This window comes from Scatophagus argus, chromosome 9, assembly GCF_020382885.2.
Source record: "Scatophagus argus isolate fScaArg1 chromosome 9, fScaArg1.pri, whole genome shotgun sequence".
In the NCBI taxonomy this organism is placed as follows: domain Eukaryota; kingdom Metazoa; phylum Chordata; class Actinopteri; family Scatophagidae; genus Scatophagus; species Scatophagus argus.
Genome location: NC_058501.1, coordinates 13,982,957 through 14,002,340, shown reverse-complemented (window position 1 = coordinate 14,002,340; position 19,384 = coordinate 13,982,957). Strand labels below are relative to the sequence as shown.

General features: G+C 42.7%; 1 protein-coding gene across 6 annotated transcripts in view; it reads right to left on the bottom strand.

Moving 5' to 3' along the window:
- The window catches only part of nbeal2 (neurobeachin-like 2), a 33,830-nt gene that overhangs the window by 2,450 nt on the left and 11,996 nt on the right, over positions 1–19,384 (bottom strand). For 5 of the 6 annotated variants that reach the window (XM_046398985.1, XM_046398983.1, XM_046398988.1 and 2 more), the window contains 42 exons: positions 19,144–19,227; positions 18,825–18,923; positions 18,028–18,662; positions 17,808–17,940; positions 17,310–17,429; positions 16,855–17,188; positions 16,531–16,613; positions 16,310–16,402; positions 15,821–15,992; positions 14,928–15,061; positions 13,860–14,019; positions 13,449–13,551; positions 12,667–12,817; positions 12,258–12,413; positions 11,960–12,119; positions 11,096–11,184; positions 10,248–10,958; positions 9,984–10,168; positions 9,664–9,820; positions 8,742–8,882; positions 7,327–7,650; positions 6,027–6,176; positions 5,786–5,943; positions 5,580–5,704; positions 5,366–5,483; positions 5,075–5,232; positions 4,839–4,972; positions 4,607–4,714; positions 4,414–4,509; positions 4,158–4,282; positions 3,661–3,801; positions 3,445–3,575; positions 3,177–3,286; positions 2,937–3,054; positions 2,657–2,754; positions 2,426–2,539; positions 2,225–2,311; positions 2,018–2,127; positions 1,276–1,448; positions 1,097–1,191; positions 855–971; positions 63–230 (listed from right to left, as the gene is read on the bottom strand). In XM_046398985.1, coding sequence (XP_046254941.1) covers positions 63–230; positions 855–971; positions 1,097–1,191; positions 1,276–1,448; positions 2,018–2,127; positions 2,225–2,311; positions 2,426–2,539; positions 2,657–2,754; positions 2,937–3,054; positions 3,177–3,286; positions 3,445–3,575; positions 3,661–3,801; positions 4,158–4,282; positions 4,414–4,509; positions 4,607–4,714; positions 4,839–4,972; positions 5,075–5,232; positions 5,366–5,483; positions 5,580–5,704; positions 5,786–5,943; positions 6,027–6,176; positions 7,327–7,650; positions 8,742–8,882; positions 9,664–9,820; positions 9,984–10,168; positions 10,248–10,958; positions 11,096–11,184; positions 11,960–12,119; positions 12,258–12,413; positions 12,667–12,817; positions 13,449–13,551; positions 13,860–14,019; positions 14,928–15,061; positions 15,821–15,992; positions 16,310–16,402; positions 16,531–16,613; positions 16,855–17,188; positions 17,310–17,429; positions 17,808–17,940; positions 18,028–18,662; positions 18,825–18,923; positions 19,144–19,227 — 6,858 coding nt within the window. The remainder of the gene's footprint in view (positions 1–62; positions 231–854; positions 972–1,096; positions 1,192–1,275; positions 1,449–2,017; positions 2,128–2,224; positions 2,312–2,425; positions 2,540–2,656; positions 2,755–2,936; positions 3,055–3,176; positions 3,287–3,444; positions 3,576–3,660; positions 3,802–4,157; positions 4,283–4,413; positions 4,510–4,606; positions 4,715–4,838; positions 4,973–5,074; positions 5,233–5,365; positions 5,484–5,579; positions 5,705–5,785; positions 5,944–6,026; positions 6,177–7,326; positions 7,651–8,741; positions 8,883–9,663; positions 9,821–9,983; positions 10,169–10,247; positions 10,959–11,095; positions 11,185–11,959; positions 12,120–12,257; positions 12,414–12,666; positions 12,818–13,448; positions 13,552–13,859; positions 14,020–14,927; positions 15,062–15,820; positions 15,993–16,309; positions 16,403–16,530; positions 16,614–16,854; positions 17,189–17,309; positions 17,430–17,807; positions 17,941–18,027; positions 18,663–18,824; positions 18,924–19,143; positions 19,228–19,384) is intronic. The other variant, XM_046398984.1, reaches the window with a different exon arrangement.

Below are 19,384 nucleotides of genomic sequence, written 5' to 3'. Positions count from 1 at the left end.
TTAACAGGTTAAGAAACTTTCAATTCACACACACACACACTGTACTGTATGTATTAACATACCTTTCTGTGAGTGCGTTCCTCCAGTGAGGGAGAAGTCTGTACCACAATGTGGCCCTCCATGCCCACCTGAAGCTCAGAGATCTGGACTGGCACACAACTATCACCAGGAGGCCGCAGCGTGCACAGGAACTGGCCTCGTCGGATAGTGTGCACTATCACAGTCCCATCCTGACACACGGCGAACAGCAAGAGACGGTGAGTAAAGATGCAATCACGCCATTCACTGCCTTCTGTGTATGTTTGTTCATGTTTTATTTTTGGTTTCATAATGTAAACCAGTATTCTCAAGCCCTTCCAACTACAGCGAGGGATAATGGACCTGTATGTTCTGTAGATTTTCTCTAATGTTAATACCAGTCAAGAGTACATGAAATAAATAGCTCAAAATGAGTCAGACAAAACTGTGGTTTGCCTGTCATTCATTTTGGTACCTGACACTTTACATGTCCGTATAAGGTGGCACCATCTGTCTCTTTATATCTATAAAAAGTGTGTGTTTTGAGGTTGTTTCCCAAGTAATTTTGGATTTGGACTGTTGGGTAGATTAAAGAAAAATCACTTTAGGCAGTTTCCTAGAGGCTCTAGGAAACTGTTATGACATTTTTCACTATTTTCTGACTTTTCATAGGACCAATGATCAACAAACTAATCAATTAATCACAAAATGAATGTCAGATAAACTCATTATGAATATAATCACCTTTTACAGCCCTATAATATTTCTTTGTCACTTATTGTACATATTGTATGCTTTGCAGCATGCTTGCAAGAGTCCAGAGAGTAATGACAGACCTTTGACCCAGAGACAGCCATGTCCAGTTCAGTGCTGATGGCCACACAGGTGACCTCCTGGTCATGTCCACAGAGGACCTGCACCGGCCGAGGAGACAGGCCACTTGAGAAGCCACCCTGAAGGACAAGAAACACCATAACTTTGACGGCAGCTTACGATTGTGTGCAAAATACATGGACTATGTGTACAAGCATGTGAGTGAGTCAAGATGACGACGGAGAAGTTTGAAGATTTTGTTTACCTGTTGTAGAACCTGCCACACTATACAGGATGTGTCCCTTGAACCAGAGATGAGGTAGATGCCACAGAGATCCAGAGCCAAGCAGGTGACAACATCTTTGTGGAAAACGCAAAAATTCAAAGATCTTACACTGAAACAAAGCATACATTTAAGCTAGATAGATGGCAAAAAGAGCTCACCAATGTGCCGGCAGATCCTGCCCACCAGCTTGCCCTTCCCCAGTTGGGTGACACGGAGACTGCAGTCCCAGTGTCCTCCACTGAACAGCAGACGGCCATCGTTGGACACCACCAGCACCTGAGCGCTGAGCTCCACCCCAGGAGAGAAGGGTCCACTCAAGAAACGCTGCGTTCTGCATCAAAAAGTCGGGTTGGAGAGATCAAAGCATGTTTGAAACAAGAAATGAGAGTGGGACTAAATGTGGAGGAGATTTATAATCAGCACATTAAAATGTCATGACATTTGCAGACTGCAACCAGCATAAAACCCAGTGTTCAAATGGTTCTTATCCTGATTTATTTTGTGTTGATGTGATCCACATTCAAGGTCAGTTTAAACAAGAGCCATTAAACCAAATTTCAATTAATTAACAGGCTTTTAAGCCCAACAATCAGACAGATGTTATGCTTCTATCTAACTGTCAGGAAAGTTTAATGCGTCTTTGAGTATCCTGATGATGGTGCATCTTGAGTTCTCCCTCAGAACTTCTAACAACAACTGACACGGCAAAAAACTACCAAAGTTTAAAGTGGTTCCCTATAAACCTCGCTTTCAGTGTATCATGTATGTATTTTGTCTACCATTAGTCACAAAATTCCCAGGGAAAATGAAAGCTGACTGGCAATCCAGGGGTGGATTGTCTGTCTGTGTCCACTTTAAATATGGGCTTTACATAAATCTATGTTTTCCGAGGGTACTCACTTGGGATTAGTCATGGTGGGGTCCTTAGTGAAGGTGAAGTAGTTGGCAATGTTTTTGTCATATGGAAGCCAGCTGTGTGTCCCTATCAGTCCATTTGAACTCACAGTCACCTGTATAAGACAAAGTTCCATAACACAGACATGTTCGATGATCAAAAATGAATGTGTTGAGATTTATATGTGGCCTTTGTGTCCAGATGAACCTCACCAGTATATCTGAACCCTGGATGATGAAGGAGCGATTCTGGTTCTTTGGTACCACTGCCTGGACCAGGGGAAGGCCATCACTTACCACCTGAGGCAAACACAAACACAAGTAAATACAATCAGACACACAAACACAATATGAGTTTTGTATTCAGCAGAATAATTAGATCATGACAGATATTCAAAGTATTTTGGAACCTACCTCCACAAATGGCCGGAGCTTTGTGAGCTGCTCAAAGATATTCAGGGGCATGGTGTCCAGGCGGGCCTGCCGCCTTATTGCATTCTCAGCTGACATACGAGGAGGATGAGGCTCCTGGTTGGACATAAAAAGAATGTGATAAACAAAACATTTGTATTGCATTTTTTTGATAATTAAGGCTTGGAAAGCTGTAGCTAAAGCTGTAGCTGTCAATAAGTCTGGGAGTTGCACCTTGAGGAGCTGACAGGGAGTCTGTCCAAAGTTACTGATGATGCCTTCAAGTGCCTTACGCTCTGTCTCATTGGCAATTGCATCCAGATCTACTGCACCTGCAGCGGAACAACAGGAAGCAAGCGTGAGCCTCATACAAGAACGCACAAAAACTGTGCCCATGTATAAAGGTTGAATATGTGACATCAGGAGGACAAGATAACACTACTGCAAAAAAAAATCAAAACATTAGCAGGTTCTGTCCATCACTAGTAAGAAAGAGTGTTCCCTTTTGTCTCACCCTCGTAAGTGCAGTAGTAGAAGACATTGAGGGCATTTACTGCCTCTTCGCCTCTCTGCTTGTAACCAAAGATCAGATCAATCCATTCATGGAGGTGACTGGACACATGCTCAGATTCCTAGAGTTTAAGATACAAGTTGTTGTCATCTAGAATAGTTGCCTTCATACACTATGTTACAAAATGAACAACTGACAGACTGTCTAAGTATTAAGACTCTGGCTGTTTGCTTTTAGACTCACCAGGGCTTTCCTGTGCTTCCTGATGAAGTCTTCTCTTGACGTGGCCCAGCGAGGCAGCAGAACGTCTGTCACAGGTTCCTGAGAGATCTGTAAATGTCCAAGGTCGAAGCCTACAAAAACCATGCAACAGTAATGCATTAGGTTCTCTCAGTAAACAAGTATTTGTATAATAACTTTACAACTAAATCCTGTACATTTGACAACTAAAACAAAGCAGATTCATTTGCTTTCAAACAGTCAGCCTGCCCAGAGGTAGGGTCTTCCTCACCGTTCATATTCTGCAGGAATTCTGGGAAGTAGAAGAACTCTGGGATGAGTTCTTTCACGTCAGCTGGACTTTCCATGCGAGCCTGCCATGCTGCTGCCACTGAGTGGAACTGTCTGTCTGCACAGTCAAACCTAAACAACAACAATAGGCACCAATGTAACACCACAGGATATTAGGAAATATGATGAAATATCATTCGCTGATCAGCGTTCCAACCTGCCACTCTGCAGCTGGATATGCAGAGTTGTGAACGGCTCCATGCGGATCATGTAGTGCATGACTCCTGCTGCGTTAGAGTAGTGTGTGCCATAGTGGAATTTGTCGATGGTGCCTGTTGGGTCCTCAAAGCTCTCGTACCTAGTGACAAACAGAAAATAGGCTCATCGATTAAAGCCTCGGACTGATGACTTTGCATGCTATTAAAAATTATGTATCCTTCAATCTTGCCTGGCTTCCATGCAGCCGCTGTTCATTCATTTCAGTACGATATATGAAAATCAGTTTTAAGTAATAAGTGATAGTTAAGTGATTCTGTCCATATTGTTACCCTTATATTATCAGCATTATGCCATCAGATGGCAATTCAGAAACTCTAGTGAAACCTAATCCCTGTTGCTTCATTCAAGTGTTTCAGGCATGACAGTTGGTGAATAATTTGTAACACTTTTAACACAAGAAACAACCAAAATACACGTTTTTCTATAAGCACGTACTTCTCTCTGACATTCTGCGCATGGCGGGGGTTGACCACACCTATGGGTTTGGACAAGTCTCTGAAAATTGACGGATCCTCTAGATCCAGTACGGGAGAGGTATAGTCACACAAGACCCAGGGGAACTGAAGAGAAATAAAAAACGATATGTAACATAAGCTACATGATGCCTCGTCACACTTTAAGCACGTCATTTTTTTTCCTAACGTAGGGTTGTAAACAGTACACACTGTCAGAGGAGATGGAGTGGACTTACCACAGGATACTGTGACAGATCATTGTAAGTGCGTCCAGCAATGGTGTTCAGCTGCATCAAATACTCAAAATTGGAGATTTCTCTGCATACCCATTTCTGTTCAAGACATAAACATCACGTTGGTCCAACACAATAAGCAGAATTCAGATCATAATAACTTAGCTTGACAGAGAGGACTGAATTAAATAAACACCTGCGTAAGTCCAGATGCCTTCAGTAGCTCTTGGGGGGAGCGAGAGCCAAAATAAAACAGGTTAGGGGGCCGCAGCCCCAGGATCCTCGAGTACACTTTGTTTCGTACCTGAAAGGGACAACATAAAGAATTTTAGACCTTCTAGAAGCATTGCTCTCACACATTATTTAAAAAATATATGATTGCATTTTAATTACAGGGAAGACGTAGTTAAATTTTAACCGAGCATCACCTTCTTTCTGAAGTTAATGAAATAATGAGCCTGGTCTATAAAGAATAGCTCCAGTGCAGATCGTCGCAGGTTGTAGCGCCTCAAATGGACTTCCCTGAGCTGAGACAGAGGCCTCTTGAAATCAAACCCAATTCCTAAACACATAGATATTATTAGCTTGGGTAAAAATCCACTGATGAACAGTCCAAAAAAAAAAAAAGTTTAGGTGCAATGGTCATGATCACATATGTTCTTGCCTTCCTCTGTCTCTTCTTTGTCACTGCTGCCATCATAGAAGTATAGATGGTGTGTGGTAACCTCCAGACGACCTGGGACAACTGCCATGATGGTGATGAGCTCACAGTCTTCAGACAGAACCAGTTTTTCTTTCTGGCTTTCATCTTCTCCCTCCACCCTGGCAGCAGGGGAAAAGGTTACATGTTTCTGCACTGTGCATCTTCAATTATCAGGGTACTCACAATAACTGGGACATATTATTCGAAGACTTGCAGACACTGGCATAAAAGTTATGCAATTTGAAGACTCACTTGTCATCCAAAAAGACAACATCCTCTTCTCCCAACTGATCATCCTCCATGTCGCTTACTTTTGCTTGCTTTGCAACAGCCAGTGGGAGGGGCTCTGAGCTACGAGGGCTGTCAGCTCCTGAAGATCACAAAAAAGAAACCATCTCTAGTACATCATGTAGATTGCATACATGACCAAAGAGCAAAGTTAATACGCCTGTCCTCAGTGACATACCCATGTTGTCCCTCTGGGCACTGGCCTCAATGTGAGCATCATAGTTGTAGTTGGGCACAAGTTTGAGGCGCATCTTTGAATAGGTCTCAGCACTTGACAATTTCCATTTCACCTCTGGCTGAACTCTGTCAAAAATAAAGCAAAGATAAATTGGGTCAGAGAGAATTCAGGAAAAAATCCGAATTAAAAGTCTGACGTGGTCATACCTGTTGGCCCAGGCTCCTCTCTCACTGGTCAAAAGCCTGCGGAGAGCTTTCCAGTGCTGCCACACCACCCCCTGCTGGCTGCTGCTCTGCTTCTGCCAACTGAGGTACCTGTTGTTCTCATTTCTGACTCGCTTCAGGTAAGGGTCCACAATTACTTCCTGCTTTCGCACAAACAAATTGTCAGCAACAAGAAAGGTTAACAAAGCTATCTTAGCAGGTTCTTGCATGAGTGTATTATAACCTGAAACTTCGACTTGCTGTCTGATCTGTCTTTGTCCCGTTTGAAGGCTGTGCTCATCAAGTCATCGAAGCAGGAATTCCAAAAATTGGACATAATGTCATGACTCCTTCCAAATGTGTCCAGCTCATAGTGCTCCATGGTGGGCTGAACCTGAAGGGAGATTTTCAGATGAACATGACCAAACGCAATTACAATGTCAAGGAGAAATCGACAAAGTGAGAAACCTTAATGCAAAGATGCAGACCAGGAATATAAGTGACTGTGTGATCAGGTTGCTCACAAACCAACAAAACTATATTATCATCAACCAAGTCACATCATGCCAAAATACATAAATATTTATGCAAAATATATGGAAATTATGACTTGCATGATGAGTTTACACTAGAAGCCATAATTTAGCCTTTTTATGAATGTGGCGCTTCATTTCTTTTTAATATGTAAAGGTGACTTATTGCAGTTACTAAAGAAAGACTACTTTATGTGAAATGCATAAAACTCCAGAATGAACTCAGGAATGAAAACACATTTCCCCATTTCTTTATAGTTTCCCTTTATTTATTTACTGTTTTAGACAAGATCATTTTTACAGCTACTGCACAGTTTAAATTTTCTTTCTCACTGTCTTACCACTGCATGCTTAAAACGTTTAGTTGCATAAAACAACATAAACCTAACCTGTACCTATATATTCATTTGAAATAAATGAATATAGTGTATGTACAGACATACACACTTGAGAAATGAGCCTGGGCCAAGTTTAAAACCCATCATAAGCGCCAAAGTTATGCCACGCTAGCTAACGTATTGCAGGATCCGTATACAGAAGTAATCTAAACAAAACAGATTTATGAACATACACTGTCACACAGAGCAATGATGAATCCATCTTTCGCCTGGTGGTTAGTGTGCCTGGCATGCGTTCATAAAATATCTCAGCTTCTAATTTGAGCATAAACTGATCTCTGCTTAAAATAATTTGAAGGTCAGCTAAAATACACTTGGGAGTTTTAGTTTTAGTTTTTCCCCCTATATCCAAAAACTTGTGATAGCATTTTTTAAAATCTGGATTAGAGTTCTCAGCCACCCACCAGGAGGTGACTGGTTGGAGCAGGAGGCATGATTGTGAAACTCTTGAGTGCACACTAATGTAACAAAGAACAGAGCCAGCAGTATCTGAGAGTGGATGGTTGATTATACCTGCTTAGTCATACCAAATGCTGGAAAGGAGGCTCTCTCCCTAAACATAAGATAAAATGACATCTATTTTGAAATCCATCATGTCAGCCAAAACACTAACCTCCTGTTGGTAAAATCCCCTCCACTCTGCTGTGTGACAGTAGGCCTTCAGGTCCTGGGCGAAGGTGGCGCTGCCATTGGTGATGGGCAGGTTGGGTAGTAGGATTTGGAGGGTGATAGGGTCGGCATGCTGGTCAAGCAGCGTCCGCACAATGGGCACCAGATGGTGAAAAGCCTCTGCATGTCCACAGCTGTTCCCGTCTATTACACCTCCTGGCCACAGGTGGGCGCCAAGCTGCCCCAACAGGAAGCACACCTCCTCCCAGCTCAGACACAACTCACTCCGCAGAAGGCAGTGGAGTTTGACGTAGGCCATGTCTGACACCTGTAGAGGAGCAAGAGGCAATTCATTTGAATGTTTCTCAGAGAGAACTTATCCATACAGCAAGAAAAAGTCTTTGTCAAGCGGATGCTTTACATAAAATACTCCTGTAACAAGTAAAGGTTTTAAATAAATGTACAGTACTGCACATAAAGCATGGCCAAAAGTAGCAGAAATAAAAGTACTCAAGCCCTGTTGTGACTGATATTTTGCTGATATTATTGAACAGTTAATACTTTCTGTATTGCGGTCTTATTCTAAGGGCAGAATTCAAATGATGTACTCTGTCGAGGTAAATGTTGGGTAATCGATAACATAGCTTCATATTTTATGAAGCTGATTATATGCCTGGTATGAAAAAAAGAAAGTAATGCATAACCTTGAACTGTCAGATAAATGTAATGGAGTTTAAAAAAAGTCTCCCCTCTGAAATGTAGCAGAGTAGAAGCATAGCAGCATACATCTGAAAACACATGTGCCTCATAACTATATTTAAATACAGTACTTGAATAATAATTGTACAGAATTAGACTCCACTCCTGGAAGTAACACAGCAATGTTAGGGTTTCTTTTATTTTGAAGTTGCATATTCACTAAACTTTATTAGCAGCAGGCTTGTTTTGTTTCCAAGCGACCCACATCTGTGACGTCAGGGTGCAATTAGGTTAATGTATTTCCAACCAAACAATTAGAGAAACAAATAGCCTGGGGGTTGGGGGCTGTACTTCTTGAGACCATCACAACCAGCAGAATGTGACGGTAAGCCTTAGAGTCGGTTCATTTATGGCTGCTCGCTGCATCCCACAATCCCACAGCAAAAGAAGCAGCCATAACTCAGAGAGGAGCTGCCCTTTCATACAGAACACTCCCTTTGAGGAATGACTGCAATGTCTTTTGAAAAGAGACCCATAGAAGGTCTGGTATTTCTGAGCAGGCTTTATCTGTTCTTATCAGGTTACTCTAAACCCCTTTAAATTTATTTTCTGTAAAGTTAAATTGCACAGGTGTTTGGTTTATGAAAGACTCGAACAGTGAGACAAATTTGACATTTATGCTTTGTGTATTTGACTGGACAAGTTGTGTGTGCAGCTGACCAGTGGCTGCCGCTGGATGTATCCTGTGATGATACGCAGGCCAATCTGGGCCATTTCCCTCCGTTCGGTGTTCCCAGGGCTGCCAGGAGTGCTGTTCCAGGCCTTCAACCTGTCCAGCAGGTTCACCACCCCCTCAAAGATCTGCAATACAACAACAACAACTGCCAACAAAAGATGCAACAAAAAGGGATAGACCTGTTTCCACACCCTGGAGCAACTACGACAATCTAAAGTCATTCACTATAATAAAAACAGCTTAAGCTGCATTTAAAAAGATGATTCAGAGGGTACCTACACCCAACAACAACTCTCCACCCTCCAGTAAGACAGTGCAGGCACATTTCTTCTGATGTTAAACACACTAACAACCACACCCAGCTGCCCAGAGTGAAATAACTCAAGTCACCGATGCCTTTAATATCAGCATAATTGTTGGTATTTCCTCTACTCATTTAATAATACATCACCACATCATGACAATGCAGTCCAACATCAAAACGTTTCTGCTTCTACATAATTATATTGCACAGTCCCAACATTAATTATGATAGTTTCCCAGTTAGTTAAGTAATAATACCTCATTAAACAGTTTTCTTGACAGTTTTATGTGTAACCAACAAAGTTCTGCACACAATGTTTTGTGTGTCACTGCAGAAATTTGCTGCATTGCTTTTCGGCAAGAAGAGGTTTCATTAAAGAAAAAGTGGACTAAATTCCACTGGTGTGTATTTATAGACAGCAAATGTGCAGCCTGCCTTGCGTTGGTATGTAGTCAATGCTGCAGAGACAGAGAAGTCACATGACTGCTTCAGTCTCTACTAATGTTAACTATTCTCAAGATTACAAAACAAAATTAACAATTATTGACAAAATTCTTATATAGCCAGGGAATCACCCAAAGCACAAACACAAGGTGCCATACCTTATCACTCCAAAGCGTGTAGTTATCTGTACCCTCAGCAAACAGGAAGTCCTGCAGCAGCCTGAGAAGACGAATCGCACTGGGACAGAAAGGCAGAATCACTCCCGGGGAGTCCCTCAGGTCTGACAGAGAGGACTCCAGCATCATCTCCAACAGACTGGCACACAGAGAGGCAAACATACTTTGAATATATCACCCCAGTATGACAAGAAAACATTTCTGAATATCTGAACAAAAGGTTCCACTGTGAGACAGCTTCACTGCTATTTCAATGTGCTTGTTCTCTGATGTGAAATTATTTCGAAATCTTTGTCACTGACCTGCGTTTGATATCATCAGGAGGGCGGACCAGTTGGCAGGAGGAGCCCAGTTTGGTGAGAACAGAAAAGACCTGTCCCCTCTCTCTCCATACCACATCCTCTGTTCCCTCCGCACTGCTGCGGCTCCACAGCACGGAGAAGATGATATTAGTTAGCAGGTTGCACAGCTCCTCCTCTGGGGTCTGCTACAATGCAAGCAACACTCAGTCCCAAATCATTGCAGAAAAGATCTAAAATAATAAACTCTTATAAAAAGTGCCATACCTGTGGGTTGGACGTATTGGAGATTGTATCTCCAGTAGGAGGGTCTGTCCCATAGCTGGCATCATCCAGCACGTTGGACAGACTGGAGCTCTTTCTGGGTCTGAGTGGTGGAAAGGGTTTGCAGTGCTCTAGAGGAGATGGTGTGTTTGTCAGACTACCTGCAGGAGTGTGTGTGCCAGTCTCCAACACACCCCCTAACTCCAAATCAAAGGGTGATGTACCAAAGGGGGAGAGGGGATGGTAGTCTCTGCCATCCTCATCAGGGCGAGATGAGGTGATATCAACTGCATTTGAGATGGAGGACGAGTGGCTTCCCTGATCCACTAAATCAAACGACTTAAAATCAAGAGGGTCCGTGAAGCCTTTAAGCGGGCCCCCTACTCCACTTGGAGGCGACTGAGATAAATCAGAAAATCCCTCAGAGATATCCCGCTGACCACCTTCATCCTCCTCCTCGTCCTCAATGTCCTGCGAGGTGCGGTAGCTCAGGAAGATGTTGGTGTTGGCGTCCTCTATGACCAGAGCCTGATCCCTGTGTAGCGGTGGCCGGTAGTTTGGCTCAAAGGAGCTGTGGGTGCTGGAGCCTGCGATGCTGGCAGCTTGGGACTCGTAGGACTCTTTCACATAGAGTTTGGTGAGCACGTCCTGCCAGCCGGGCTGCTTAGCGAGCTGCTTCACATAATCCTCATTGGAGTAGATCAGATGAAAAAGCTGTGGTGATATCAGAGGGAACAGAGCATGAGCTCGTTTTCATTACTGAGATGATAAACATGCTCGGCATGACATTTCACACTAAAAAGCACACTATGGTAGATTTAGTAGCGCATTAATGATGTGAGCAGACTGACCTTGCGACAGACATCTAGGCGGACAGTGAGCTCAGCTCGATGCGACAGAGAGACGACAGCCAGGAGGTCTCTGAAGTTGGGGCTGGAATCTGTGAGGAAGCAGTCAACTGAATTTCATTTTAAAGTACTGGGAAACATATTTTTTAATCTGCTTTCTGCTATAAACACAGGTCTCCCTAATAAACTCATTTATCTTCCAAAATTAGAACAACACTGATTAATCAACTTTATAGATTTTTGTATTTGTATTTTTCCTGCACTGTGTGAGGAAGACAATATGAGGTATTTCCCACAACATACACCAATAACAAGTTAAGTTTAGCACTTTATTTTATAGGCCTGTTATTTCCTGTCGTGACTTTCCTGTGGAGCCTAAATCCTGTAGAGGAACTATGTGATTAGGATTTAAATAAAGGAAAAGCTGAGACACATTTCTGAGGCTGTTATTATAATTGGCTTCGCAGTTATGTTCAGTTTATGAGCAGCTGTTGATCTGCAGGGGGATTTTTAACCCTTTTGTATACATTGTATGCTATGGATGTCAGTAGACAGCTGACTCTGACATGATTAATTGGAAGAGTTACATTTGAGCATTTTCCATATGATTAGTGCTAAATTACATACTTCTTCCCAGAAAACCTCCTCTTTTAAAGGAAATGAACTGGAATTTATGGCCTTTTAAAATAAAGTGTTACCACACTGAACAAATACAATAATTAGAATCAGACCTCGACGACAGCTGTTGGATTATTTGTCCTGATGAAGCAGATGAGTCTTTGAATGTTTTATGCTGAATTTTGACTTTTGCTCATGTAACGTTATTCAGAAATACCCAATAAAAAATTGATATAGTTTCTGTATTACCTGTAGCAAGGACCTGCTCGTACAGACATCGCACAGTGGTCATGGTTACTGAAATGTCTTCAAGTAGATATACAAGGCCCACATATCCAAAATCCTTCAGTTTAATACGCTGCTTGTAGCGCTCAGACACTCTTTCATTTTTGAGGATTTTGTATAAAACCTGCAAAATCAATAGGAAACTGTATGAGAGGTTTTCTTTTCTTTTGCTCTTAAAATATGTCACAAGGGAGTTTGCCACAAATATCAGTCCAGTGACAAATGAAGTATGTTAGGAAAAGGTCCAGTCTGTTGTTCTCACCCTGAAGACTCTCTCTCTGACTTCGTCGCCGAAGCTTGGAGTGAGAAGCAAGCAGTACAGCTGCTCCACACCCCACTCCAGCAGCACGGCCTGCACCTGCTCACGAGGAGGGCTGGTCCTCAAGAGTTCATACAGCACATCCAAGGCCCTCACAGCCTGATGGAGAGGGGAGGAAACCATGAGGAAAGAGATGAAGGAGGAGGGTAAAGTACCAAGAGATACGGATTAAGGAGGGCAAAGTTTTAATTGGTCAAAAGAGTTTGGAACAGACACGGAAAAATATGAGAATGAAAAACAAAGTGTGGATGACCAGGGAGAGTTCATTTGGGGAATGGAAGTGAAATATCACGTTGAAAAGGTCAAGAGATAACAAAATTAAACTCCCTAAAGAAAGGCAGATAAAACATACCTGCTGCTCGTCTCCTACGGTCAGAATGTAGGTGAGGAGACTGTGAAGCTCCTCTGGCGTAGGAGACTTGAGAAAATCTTTCAGCAAGGCGAACAGAGTGGATTGAATTGTTGGCTTTTCATCGGATGGAGAGCTACCATCTTTCTCCGTACTACGACCAAAGATATGAGTTAATAAACGCATGTATTAGCTTCTGAAAACATAAAATCATAGTTTAAAGAAGAAGTATAAAGATGTCCACATAATCATGGATTCAGACAGATTTGGTTCAAATTCTTTTCATATACACTATATATAGGCAAAAGTACTGGGACAAACCTCTTTATCATTGAATTTGGGTGTGATATAGGGCTGTTTTTCAGAGGTTGGGGAGCCCTTATTTCCAGAGAAGGGAAATTTCTATTTCACTATGACTGTGCCCCAGTGCACAAAGCAAGATCCATAAAGACATCGTTGGATGAGTTTGGTGTGGAAGAACTTGACTGGCCCACTCAGAGCCCTGACCTCAACCCCACCCAACATTATTGGGATGAACTGAAATGGAGATTGTGAGCCAGGCTTTTTCATCCAACATCAGTGCTTTATCTCACAAATGCTCTACTGCATGATTGGACCAGAAGAGTGGGTGCTGTTACGGCTGCAAATGGGGGACCAACTCCATATTAATGTCCATATACAGTATTTAGAATGCAGTGTACGGTCATGTGTCCCAATACTTTTGTGTCTATTGTGTATATCCTGTATCCTGATTTGAAACCACAGAGTGGAGGTCAAAGGTTCACCTGTAGTACGTGCGAATGGTATCCAGAATATATTGGACCCCGTACTTCCTCTTCATTCGCTGCTTGCCTTTGTTTATCACAGAAGCCAGGTACTGCACATGGGCTTTGGAAGTAAAAGAACATTTTTGTCATTTCTCTTCAGTTTGACATTTAGAAATGTCAAACCAATATGAAAGGTTGTACCGAAGAAGTGCATTAATTTACAACAGGGGTTACTCAAGTGCTCCTCCAGGCACAGATTCACTTTTAATCCTTACCACAGCCTAAACCCAAAACATTAATGTATTCTCTCTCTGCTCTACAATGCTTTTAGCTTGCATTGACGTATAAAAGGGACACAAACAGCTTCAGTGTAAATGAAAAGGTTTACAGGTGCATTACAGTAAGACAAGGGGGCTGTTTATGCCTTACCTAGACAAACAACAAAATGGCTTTTAGTCCAGATGCGGAAATCAAAGAGCAGGTGCTGGTAGAGTTGCTGCAGAAGTGGGCTATTGCCCTCACTGAAAACCTGCTCCAGCAGCAGCTGACACGCCATTAAAACGTTCATGTCTATCATATTGTCAGGGACCTGCAGAAGAAGAGGCACAGAGGATGTGGGTTTAAGTGTGTTTAGGTATGTTTCATTTCTTTGGATTTATCTGTGCTATTTTTAGCAACACCTAAGGGCTGATGAAATACTGTACTCATTTCAGTGCATATCCAGTACACGTGTTTGTGTTCACTATAGACTGCATGTCTCTCTGCCTAACTTGGCAACCCCATGTAATTATTAGGACACAGTTTTGTTACAGGATGCTCCACCTTAACGTCATATATTTCAACACATCCTGTCAGGCAGAAAGCACGTCTGTGTTGCACAAATGTGACCCGTGATTGGCTGCAACGGTCACATCGACATCTTTACAATGCAAACTTCTGAACACGTCATGAATCCCTAGAAATCATTTTTACTGCAGATACTGGACTGATTTAAGCCTACTGCACATTCAGTGGGCTCAACATTGATCTAATCCTTGCTTCAGAACCTTCAGAAAAATTGTGCTGTTGATAACAAAGCAGTAGAAGTTTGCCTTTGACATGGTTCAGTATCAAATACAATTAAGATTTCAAACCCACTACATATTCAGCTTTGCTCTTAATTCCCAGTGTTACTCAGGTTTCCATTTCTGTTATAGGACATGTAATTGTTTATTTAATTCTAATTTGCATTGAATCTTCCTGGATTTCAATTCAAAATTTTCTTACATTCAATATCCTTTATTTGCAATCTGTATAAATTCCCCCACACAAGCATGTGATACTGTCATTCTGAAAGAACCCACTGCTGTTTCAACAACACCATACCCAGTCATTACAAAGCAATTACACAGCAGCAATACAAAAGGAAAAGGTCAAGTGTTCACTTTCAGATGCTAATCAGTTCTTCCCACAAATAGTTCCTACTTGCCAGGCAAAAGTGATGTGCAGGGCACTTACTTTGCTGAGCATGGCTCCTATGATGCTCGGCCCATGGCACTGCAGCAGGCTCTCCTGATTGACAGGGTGATGACGAATCAGATTTTTCACCATCAGCAGGAAGGCAGCAACGCTGTTTCTCTCTAGTCTGCTCTCTGAGAGGAAAAAAAAATAGGGCAAAACAACTGGTAAGATTTCCTGTGTTACCCACAGTCGTTTTTATACATTACAAAGCACTTCATAGACATTATCATATCTCAGGATGAGTCATTAGTAATATGACAGGTATTTGTCTCACTTTTCTCAGACTATTTGTTCCATCTATCTCATTTTGAGTACTCTGCTGAACTACAGTTCCGTGGCTTTCTTTGTTTTTCTCATTCTCTGTCGTGACTCATGACGTCCACGCTGCTTCTGACATTTAATCTTCTAACTTTGATTCCACAATCTTTGCTATGCTCTTCTGTTGTATATTATTATGTGTCTTGTCTGACTGTCTAACACTTCCTGTTAATCCTTGCATCATGCACCATGTGAAGACACTGACTCGCTATTCATAACATCCTCTGAGTCTGAAAAGCACTGGAAATCAGATTTAGGAAACAGGATTAAAGCAAAACAAAAGGAACAAGGAATAACAACACAGGAAGTCCTCAAAGTGCATTCACGTATTCATGATATGTGAAGAAGAAGTAATCAAATTTGGAAAAATATTTCTGCCTTCACCCCAGTGCAGAACAATAATCAATGCTCTTAGCTATAACAAAAATGTAATTTATAAAAAAATTCTTTTCCAGAAACAATGTCACAGTAATTTAGGTGAACCAGCCTTTTGGTGAAGACACAATCACTGCATCTAACATACAGTGCAGGAGAAAACTGATGTTGTGAATATGGACTGAACATGATCTAACCTGCAGACTTGTTCAGTGGCAGCAACATGACAGCAGGGCCTCTAGAGGTGGTGAGCTCTGGTCCCAGCAGGTCTGAGATCTCCTGACTGCCATTGTAAATGGGTTCAGAGTCACATACCTGCTCAAGCAGGGGCAGAAACACCCCTAAACCTCCCACCCCATTTACAACATCCTGCAAGGAGAGAAAAAAAAGTCATTCATAGATCCAATGTTTTTTTGTAACCTTTCACATTCCACACAGCCAGATCAGAAGTGGAATTAACAAAGAGGATCTCCCCAAAAAGGAAGCAGCACAACAGGAAAATTAAGACAATGACAAGAGAAAAAAAGGAAATTTAGTATGAATGTCATGAACAGATAACACGGAGACACGCCCTGACTGATATTTTGCTGCTCACTTTGGTCATTGTAGTTTTGTATGAATTTTACAAAAAGAGACATGGCAGCCAAATTCATAATAAGACAAGTTCAAGATGTCTCATGTCTAACCTTGATGTCCCAGTTCACTACCCTGTGTCCTGTAAGTCTGCCATCATATTGGTGATTGGGTGACAGGTCCAGACATATCTGGCTCTTGAAGGCCTGAATAACACACACACACACACACACACACACACAAACAAGAACATTTAGCTCATATTGTTTGGAGTTTACACGTGTAAAAGCAGTGTATCAAAGTATGCAAATTTTTCTGAATTTCAGTTTGTCACTTGTGGAGTGTAGTAGAGCAGAAGCCGGCTGTTGAGATCAGATAACTCTCCATCCGCTTTGAATAAGGACACATGATTGGGGCCTGTGATGGAAAGCACAAACTAATGTAGGTCATATGCAAATGCTACTTGGTGTAAATGAAAAAAAAAATACTCACAGAGAAAAATCTGTCAATTTATTTTCTTTAAAATACATTAAGTACCAGTTTCAGACTGGTTTCCTGTATGTTGTGAACACTGCAAGAGCTAAAAGCTAAAATTGTTAAACGCTTAAGGTAAATAATGACTACACCAACATTTGCATTGTAGCAAAGCATGACCTACCCACAGCATGCAGAGCTCTGGTTTGTGTCTGCTGCAGAGCTTCATGGCAAATGAAGACAGTGCCCAGGAGCCCATCCAGAGATGTGGGTGTCCCCCACTCTGTGTCCTGCAGTCCTGCTGGTATGGTGTGTACTGGGGAATCCCCCAAAGACCCCCAGCGGCCTCCTGCAAATGAGGCTGGGAAGGACTGGGAACGGATGAGGGAGGGAGCATGGGCAGGGAAGGCAAACTCGGGTGATGATGGGTTGGAGTACGAGGACATGAGCAGGTTGGGTGAGGTGGTGGTGGTAGGGGTCCGGTGGCCTGCAGAGCCAATGCAGCAGGAGGTAAAAGGCTTCAGAAGACAGGTTCGGGAGGGGCGAGAAACAGAGGAAGTTAGAGTGACAGCAAGGAACTACTCAGCAATAATATAATTTGGTCATAGCCAGGATAAACTAGATTTCAGTTTCAGTTACCTCACTGAATGATGGAAAGCGAAGCTGAGCAGTTAACCGCTGCTCGCCATCAATGTAGATGGTGACCAGGTTCTGACCAAATGGACGACGACCCGGGATGTGGACTATAGCTACTGAATGCTGTGATGAGGATGATATGAAAGGGCACACACATTCCTATTGGTGTCAGCAAATGGACAGTGGCTGTGCTTACAGAACATGGGTACAATACTTTTACTGAGAAACTGAAGCGAAACAGTGGCACAGTCACAGCTTAAACTAAACTATACTAGCAGTTCTTGAGATAAGATGAGATAAGATTGAATTCTTACAGCTACTACAGGAAGTCCACCCTTCAATTTTCTATAATAAAAATGACGCTCAAAAGTCACAGGAAAAGACAACCCTGCTTAGGATTTGATGTGTGAATTTCTCCTTGACCTATTTTCATATGGGACAGACTAAAAGAGAACAAACACGGACTAAAATCCTAACTGTACTATTTGTCTCAACACTCACCCAGCATGAGTCAGCTAGTGGGTGCTCAGGCAGAGCGACAGCCATGTAATCTTTCTTAGTGCAAACAGCCACCACCAACACACCCTCCATTGTGAAGAAGGCTTCCAGCCCAGTTCCACTTGCTGTGAAGAAACTTTACAAAAGCATCCAAGTATTTACAACACATTTGTGCAATCCAGATAACTTAACTCAAATCTCACATGTATGTGGATCCCTTTACCTGTAGAGCTGTTTCCTGCGTGGTCCTTTTCCCATATCATGCTGAGTCCCTGTGCCAAAGTTCGCAGGAGGTTTCCGGTTGTTGGAAAACTCCATGTTAAGGCAAAGCCATGCATGAAAGGCAAATCCGCTGCCTGGCCAGCGCTGGACTGTGGGCACCATGATACCTGCCATGGGGGGCGTAAGATCAAAGTACTGCAAGGCACTGTCACATCCTTCTCTGGCTGCCATGGCCGAGAGCACTCGGATAATGCGAGCACAGTAGGGGTGCACCTTCCCCACCACTGTACCATTGTCCTGATCCACCCTGAGCAGTCTGAGCAGGCTCTTCAGCTCCTCTGGTCTCAAACACAGGGAGCCCAGGTCCTGCAGGAGTCCCAGCAGGGCATCTGCACATTGCCTGTCCAGATTCTGAGGCTGTGAGAGCACCTGCAGTAGAGCTCCCACCATGCCTGCCTCCACAGCCACAGTACGACAGGGTAAAGAGCCACCACAGACGGCAGCCAGCCATTGGGCCACCAACAGCTGAAGATCCCTCTGACCTGACAGGTCGGGCAGCCACTGCAGGAGCAGCAGCAAAGGCTGGTCATTACTAATGCCAAGGTGATGGGCGTGGGCATGCTCACCCTCCACTGCCTGGAGACAAGGACAGACGAAAGTGAAGACAGAGAATGAGGATAAGATATAGAAGTAGTCACAGGTTATCTAATTTATATAGAAACAGGGTCATCAATTAGAGCAAATTGACTTCTAGTGTCTCTGCCCTCAGTGGGGATAATGAGGATATGTGTGTTTCACCATGTTCATCAACTCCTGCAGCAGCCTTTTGGTGGGTTGACCTTGACTCTTCAACACATCAAATAGCTGAGAGTAGCCAATCCTCTCCTTGAAAACCTCCTGAGGGGAATGAGACAGAAATAGGCTGGAAAAAGCTGCTCCACAAGGGATAACTAGTTGGCACACTTCCACACATATGAATGGAATACAATAAGAAAAGAGCTTTCCTCTTCAGATACTAATTATTGCTGGCATTGCATGCATCAAAGTATGATATGCTTGTCATAACACACTAAGAGGGTTATATGACTTGACCACAGAAGATCACAAAGGCCCTTACCTTAGCAGAGGGTGAGTTACTCATTATAGCTGTGAGGACTCCTAACGCATGGATTGTAATACTGTCTGTTCCTTTCTCCCAAACCTAAGTTAAAATAAGGAGGTACAGTTGATTGCAGCATTGCAGAACTACAAATGTGCATCATTACGAGTTGACACCAAAAGCCCAAAAAAAGATCTCAATTGCATGTGATCAAAATAGAAAGCAAATAAATTCTGGGGAAATCCTTCACCAAATGGAT